General features: G+C 45.7%; 1 protein-coding gene across 3 annotated transcripts in view; it reads right to left on the reverse strand.

Moving 5' to 3' along the window:
- LDLRAD3 (low density lipoprotein receptor class A domain containing 3) overlaps positions 1 to 4,224 on the reverse strand; it is a 299,452-nt gene extending 295,228 nt beyond the window's left edge. For 2 of the 3 annotated variants that reach the window (XM_017530506.2, XM_017530505.2), the window contains exon 1: positions 3,784 to 3,877. In XM_017530506.2, the coding sequence (XP_017385995.1) occupies positions 3,784 to 3,829 (46 nt within the window). In that variant the 5' untranslated portion in view covers positions 3,830 to 3,877. Of the gene's footprint in view, positions 1 to 3,783; positions 3,878 to 4,021 lie in introns of those variants that run through there. The other variant, XM_037739245.1, reaches the window with a different exon arrangement.
- Between the last annotated feature and the right edge of the window lie 2,830 nt (positions 4,225 to 7,054).

A 7,054-nucleotide genomic window follows, 5' to 3' on the forward strand; every position in this document is an offset into this window, starting at 1 on the left:
GAGATCGTGCCATTGCACTCCAGCCTGGGCAACAAGAGTAAAACTCCTTCTCAAGGAAAAGAAAAAAAAAAAAAATCTACAGCAGTCACCAGAAGGCCTCACCCCTCCCTGGAAGCCCAGCCCCTCCCTGGAAGCCCAGCAAACCCACAAGCATCTAAATGGGATGTCAGAAGCGTGGAGATGACATCGTGGGCCTGAGAGCAGTAAAGGCTGCCCAGTGGGCTGTGAGATGCCCAGCACCAGGGACATCAAGGAAGAGAGGAGATTTCCCTTTAACGCATTCATATCTCTAAGGGACAACTCAGTATGAAATGACCCTCAACTTAGCAAACCCACACATCACCAAAGATACCTCGACAGGCAAGCTGCTAGAAGCCCTTGGCAAAACCGGGCATCTATTAGACATGTGGGTGGCACAAACACCAGGCAGGCAAGAGTCTACTGAAGAAAGTTCACTGGGCCCTGTCACCCACATTCTGGGCATCAGATGCCCAGAAATAAACATCAAGGGGCCAAGGGCGGGCCCAGACCAGGAGGGACAGCTGACAGCTGTGGACAGCGGGCAAGGGCAGAGGAGGAAGGGCTCCCAGGCCGGAATTCGGAGCGTGCCCACATCAGCAGAAAAGTTCCTGGGAACGGCACGCTGTCTGGAAGGGAAGGAGGCTTGCTGCAGTCCAGGCCCCGGGATGCACTCGTGGTGGTGCCAGGTTCAGAGGGCTGTCGGATGAAGCCCCATGTCCTCTCCCAGCGCCCCTTGCTGGTCAGGGCACCCATGGCTGGGCAAGTGAGGGTGGTCAGACATCTTAAATCAAGCTTCCGTTCCCAGGATCAGTGAGAAAAATGAGCAATTCCCAGGTCCGGCCCTGATGCAACTCACTTTACCCAAACCAAACAGTCCCAGAGAGGAATGAAAGGAAGTGGCTTTGCTACTTCTGCGGGGCAGGTGGGGAAACTGAGGTGTGGAGTGCACGCCAGAGACTCAGAAAGAGGTCCCGAGGAAGCTAACGCAGCCGCGTGCACCCAGACGTCTGCGAAGAGTGGGAAGAGGAGATTAGGGAAGAGTTCTCTTTTTTTTTTTTTTTTAATCTCTAATAAACATAATAGCTCCTGTCTCTCACAGGGTTTTTTTGTTTTGTTTTGTTTTGTTTTTTTTAAAGAAGAAAGAAAGGAAAAAAGGAATTAAAAAAAAAAGAATGAAGGAGAGGAAGAAAGAGAAAGAGGAAGAGGGAGAGAGATCGGGGGTGTTGCTTTATTGCCCAGGCTAGAATGCAGTCTAAAAATGGGTATGTCTATAATTGTGCTTAATAATAGAGACATGAAAAAAAAATTTTTTTAATGTGAGGGAAGAAAATAACAAACAAGCAGCCAACCAATATTTCATTTAAACCTGTAAATAGATGTGATGTGGTACTGATAAGAGTGTATATTTTGTGTATTTAAAGTGGAGAGTTCTGTAAATGTTAATTAAGATTACTTGTTCTGGATCTGAGTTCAAATCCTGGGTATCGTTGTTAATTTTCTGTCTGATTGAGCTGTCTAATATTGATGTTGAAGTCTCCCACTATTATTGTGTGGGAGCCTAAGTCTCTTTATAAGTCTTATATATCTGGGTATCCCTGTATTGGGTGCGTATATATTTAGGATCCTTAGCTCTTCTTGTTGCATTGATCCTTTTATCATTATGTAATATCCTTCTTTGCTTCTTTTGATCTTTGTTGCTTTAAAGCAACTCCTTTTTATTTATTTATTTATTTTTGCTCTCCATTTGGTTGGTAAATCTTTCTCCATCCCTTTGTTTTGAGTCTGTGTATCCTTGCGTGTGAGATGGGTCTGGATGCAGCATACCGATGGGTTTTGGCTTTTTTTGCCTGTCTATGTCTTTGGATTGGGGGATTTAGTCGATTTAAATTTAGAATTAATAATAACATATGTGAGTTTAGTACTGCCATTTAATGTTAGCTGGCTGTTTTGCCTATTAGTTGATGTAAATTCTTGATTATGTTGATGCTCTTTACTTTTTGGTATTTTTTAGAAAGGCTGATACTGGTTGTTCCTTTGTATGTGTAGTGATTCTTTCAGAAGCTCTTGTAAAGCAGGCCTGGTGGTGATGAAATCTCTGCGTGCTTGCTTGTTCATAAAAGATTTTATTTTTCCTTTGCTTATGAAGCTTAGTTTGGCTGGATGCAAAATTACAGGTTGAAAGTTCTTTTCTTTAAGGATGTTAAATATTGGCCCCCACTCTCTTCTAGCTTGTAGGGTTTCTGCTGAGAGATCTGCTGTGAGTCTGATAGGCTTCCCTTTATGGGTAACCTGACCTTTCTCTCTGGCTGCCCTCAGTATTTTCTCTTTCATTTCAACCCTGGTGAATCTGGCGATTATGTGCCTTGAGGTTGGTCTTCTTGAGGAATATCTTTGTGGTGTTTTCTGTATTACCTGGAGTTGACTATTGTCCTGCCTTGCTAGGTTGGGAAAGTTTTTCTGAATAATATCCTGAAGCTTATTTTCCAGCTTGGATTGATTCTCTTCGTCACATTCAGGTACACCTATCAAGCGTAGATTAGGTCTCTTCACATAGTCCCATATTTCTTGGAGGCTTTGCTCATTCCTTTTTATCCTTTTTTCTCTAATCTTGTCTTCTCGTTTTATTTCATTAAGTTGGTCTTCGACTTCTGATATCTTTTCTTCTGCTTGATCGATTTGGCTGTTAAAACTTGAGCATAGTTCGCAAAGTTCTCGTGTTTTTCAGCTCCACTGATTCACTTATATTCCTCTCTAAATTGTGTATTCTTGTTAACATTTCGTCAAACCTTTTTTCAAAGTTCTTAGTTTCTTTGCATTGGGTTAGAACAAGTTCTTTTAATTCACAGAAGTTTATCATCCACCTTTTGAAGCCTGCTTCTGTTAATGGAACACACTCGTTCTCCATCAGGCCTTGTTCCATTGCTGATGAGGAACTGTGATCCCCTGTAGAGGGAGAGGCATTCTGATTTTGGGTATTCTCAGCCTTTTTAGGCTGTTTTCTTCCCTTCATTATACATTTATCCATCTATGGTCTTTATAATTACTGTCTTTATAATTGGGTTTCTGAGTGGACGTCCAACTTGTTGATTCCCAGCGCTAAAATCTGAGCAACCCACAGCACCGGCCAAAACAGCAGCGTTAAGATTGATGGTGCTTTTCTGACTCTAAACCAAGAACCACAGCACCAAGGCAGTGCCAACTCGCAGGCCACAAGAGTCGCGCTGGCGACCCGTGGGGCTCCTCCGCTGGGAATCTCCTGGTGCTTGAGCAACAAAAATTCATCTGAAAGTGTGGCGTCCTCTCATTCTCTGCGCTTTCACTGGGAGCTACAAACCGGAGCTGCTAGTGATCAGCCAGCTTGGATCAAGGAGAGTTCTCTCCACTCCCACCCCCGTTTCTCTCTCTCTCACACACACACACACACACACACACACACACACAGCCACACTCGAGCTACGCCCAATCGGGGCAGCCGCCTGGCTCCCCAGACCCAGGCTGCACACAGAGCCCCACCCGCGCGCAGCACAACACGGCCCGGCGTGCACGCCCACACAATAGGACGGCGCGCACCCCGCAGCGGCCCCTCGGCAGGGTCCCGGCCAGCCCTGCGCCGGGGTCCGCCCTCCGCGCACACCCACGCCCGCAGAGCGGCCCGCGCCCGGGAGGGAACTCGAACGCACCCGACCGCCGTGCCCCGTGCCCGGCAACTCGTGCCCCACACCCCGCGCCCCGCGGGAAGTTCGCCGGCCGCCCCCGACTCACCCGCGGCGCTGCTCAGCAGCAGGCATAGCGGCCCCAGCAGCCACATGGCGCGGCCGCCGCTCCCACTGCCCGGCGCCGTCGCTGCCCCTGCGGCCTCGGCGCTGACCCCGCCCCTCGCTGTGCCGGCCCCGCCCCCCCGTCCGTCCCTCCTCCCGCCCGCCCGCCAGCCCCTGCCCGGCCGGCCCGGCTTGGCTAAGTTTTGCCAGCGCCTGGCTGCGCCTGGCCGTCCGCATCCTACCCTGTGTGTCCTGGCTCCGAGGGGCCGCTGAGCAGGGCACAGCGTCCAGCCTTTCTTTCGGTCTCTCATCGCCTCCCAGGTCTGACTGCAAGGATAGCCTAGCAGCCTGGGCTCTGTTCTCTGCCTCCTTTTGTCCCTCTCATTTCTGCCTTTGCTTCCACACCCAGAGAGGATGCAGTGCTCAGACCCAAACTTGAGTTCTTTACTCGACTACAAAATGAGTTTACTCCAGAGAGAGAAAGAAAAAGCTAAAATAAAGGGCTAAATTTTATGAGAAAATTGTAGTGTATTTTTAGTAGCAAGTGTGGAATACCAGTGCTTCTCAAACTTTAATATACATCCAGCACACTTGACGGTCTTGTTAAAATACTGACTCTGATTCAGCAGATCTGGCGTGGAGCCTGAGATTCTGCGTTTTTAACAACATTGGGGCTGATTCCAAAGGGGATGATCCAGGAGCCACAGGTAAGAGCAGCTGACACCTTCCATGCACATACCTGGACCACGTGAGTCATTTCGTCTGCATAGTGTCCACCTTGACCAGTAGAACATTTGAAACCCAATGGGGGGGGGGAAGTAATGAAAGGCAGATACCCAAATTCAAAAATATAGCTGCACCAATGTAGTTGCTTCCAGAGAGCACTGGTGAAAAGTCCCAAAAGGACGTAGATGGTGGAAGAATGGAATGACACTTTTGTGCTCCACCCTCCCCGACCCCCCCCAACAAAAAAAGCAAAAGCAAAAGATTGATTCAAATCATTGCCAAAACCTGAAAACAACTGCCCATCAACTGATAAATGGATCAACAGCTTAAAACTTTTGGGGGCAGTGTGACTGTTCTAATCTTGATTATCATAGTAGTTTCACAACTGTATACATTTGTCAAAACACTAGAACCTGACTGAAGGAAAGGGAAAGGCACGGTTACAGAGGCAGTTATAAAGGGGATGCCTGCATCAGATTTGGGATGCTCTGGAGACAACCTCAAGGGTGTTAAGATTCAATTACTTTACTTTGTAATTGCCTGCTGTAGTCTGGAAACATAAAGGCTAAAATGGATCAGGTCAAAATTTAAAAATACCAGTCATGGTTCAAGGTAATGAGAAAACGTGATGTGATGGAGGAAAGTTTAGCAAGTTCCATAGTTCGTAGTACATATGGAAAATATAAATAAATTATCTAAATAATTCGGCATTAGGGCTTTTATCCTGGGATCGGAGAATATTAAGGAGACTGTCTCATGGGCTTCAGGGAGTTTTAAAACCCCTAAAATTTTATGCAAACTTTCCCATGCGTGTGAGTATGTGCATTGTTCCAGGTAGCTTCTTGGGAGAGGCCTCCTCCCTTTGCTAATAATACCTGAGGAGGCAAATATGCAAATAACTTCTCCTACAGCTGCTCATTTGCCTCCAAACATTAGGGTTATGGAAAGGTAATGCAACTGACCCAGCGCTATAGTTCTTGTTTCCTTAGGTTTCTTTGGGGCCATCAACTTCCTTACTTTCCAGGTTTGACTCTGTCTCTCTTTCTCTCTCTCTCATGCACACAGGCACACACGCTTTTAAATATATTAATGTCTTTGAAATCATTTGGACTAATGTAAAATCTTATTTAAGGTCAACTGTTGTTTTTATAATTATTCTAAATCACTCCCAACTTCCTCCTCACCATATAAGCTAGGCAGGAGAGGAAACCATTCTTTATACTTCCTTACTAACCTCTTTCCCAGTTCTTCAGAATGCCATCAAAAGCACAAAGCATTCCATTTCCAGCTAATGTGAGAGGTTTCAGTGCTAATTGTTTAGGTCCTGTGGAGCCAATCAGTCTTTTCTAAGAATGGTTTAATAAAAATCCAAAACAAAGTACTTTAGGTCTCTTATTTACCAAGAGATTGACACTCTGACCTTGGATGCGTGCTTCTGCCGTGGTTTCACATTGCTGAAGGAGGGAAGAAAGAATGTTGTCTCTCTGTGGGCCTCCATACAATGCTCTGTAATTTGCAAACATTTTCTCATTTACTCCCCACAGCAGCCCCTGTGCAAAGTGAACTTGAGGTGTGTCTGAGATGGGCTCCTATGCTCCTTTCACTTGCTCTGTGACCTTGCGCAAGTTATTAGCCTCTCTGAGTCCTAGTTTCCTTATCTGTAAAATGGGGATTATAGGATCACCTGGATCTTAGGGTTGCTGTCCAGGATTTAAAAATATAATGTATGTAAAGCCTCTGGCACGGTACCTTGCACATAGTAATTGCTCAAGAAACATTAGCTTTGTGTGGTTGTAGTACACACAAGACAACTGTTGCAGAAGCCAACTTCTGTGATAGCTCTCAAAGAGTCTCACTTCTGCATCCATCTTTGTACAATGTCCTTCCATCCTGAATGGGGCTACCATATGTGACCAGTGGATATTGTGGAAGTGACAGCAGATAACTCCAAGGCTGAGTCAAAAAGGACACAGCAGTTTCTTCTTTGTTCTCTTTGATCACTTGTCTTGAGGGAAGCCAGCTACCATGTTGTAAGGACACTCAAGCAGCCCTATGGATATGTCTACGTGCGAAGAAACTGAGCTTTCTGGCGTCTTGCCAGCCTTGGTGTGAACCATTTTGGGAGCAGATCTTCCAGCCCTAGTAAAGTCTTCAGATGACTGTACCTTTGACTAACATATGACTGAGCTCTCAGTGAGCTGGAATAGAACCCCCAGCCACCCCCAAATTCCTGATACACAGAAACTGGTAGAGACAATAAATGTTCATTGTTGTTCTAAGCCACTAACTTTCAGGATAATTCACCATGCAGTAATAGATAACTAGTATATCTGCCTTTAAGGTCATCCATAGGGTTAACTTAATGGTTTCATAGGATCTTTTAAATAAGTTAGTGCATGAGAAACACTTAGAATCTTGCCTAGTACATAGTAAGCACTCAATAAATGTTAGTTTTGTTATCATAGTTTTTTTTTTTAATTATCAGTATCATTACCTCTCTCACAAGGCATCTGAGACACAGGGCTTTCAAACTTTCAAAAAAAAATTTT

Source organism: Cebus imitator, unplaced genomic scaffold (genome assembly GCF_001604975.1).
Source record: "Cebus imitator isolate Cc_AM_T3 unplaced genomic scaffold, Cebus_imitator-1.0 Scaffold66, whole genome shotgun sequence".
NCBI classification, from domain to species: Eukaryota; Metazoa; Chordata; class Mammalia; order Primates; family Cebidae; genus Cebus; species Cebus imitator.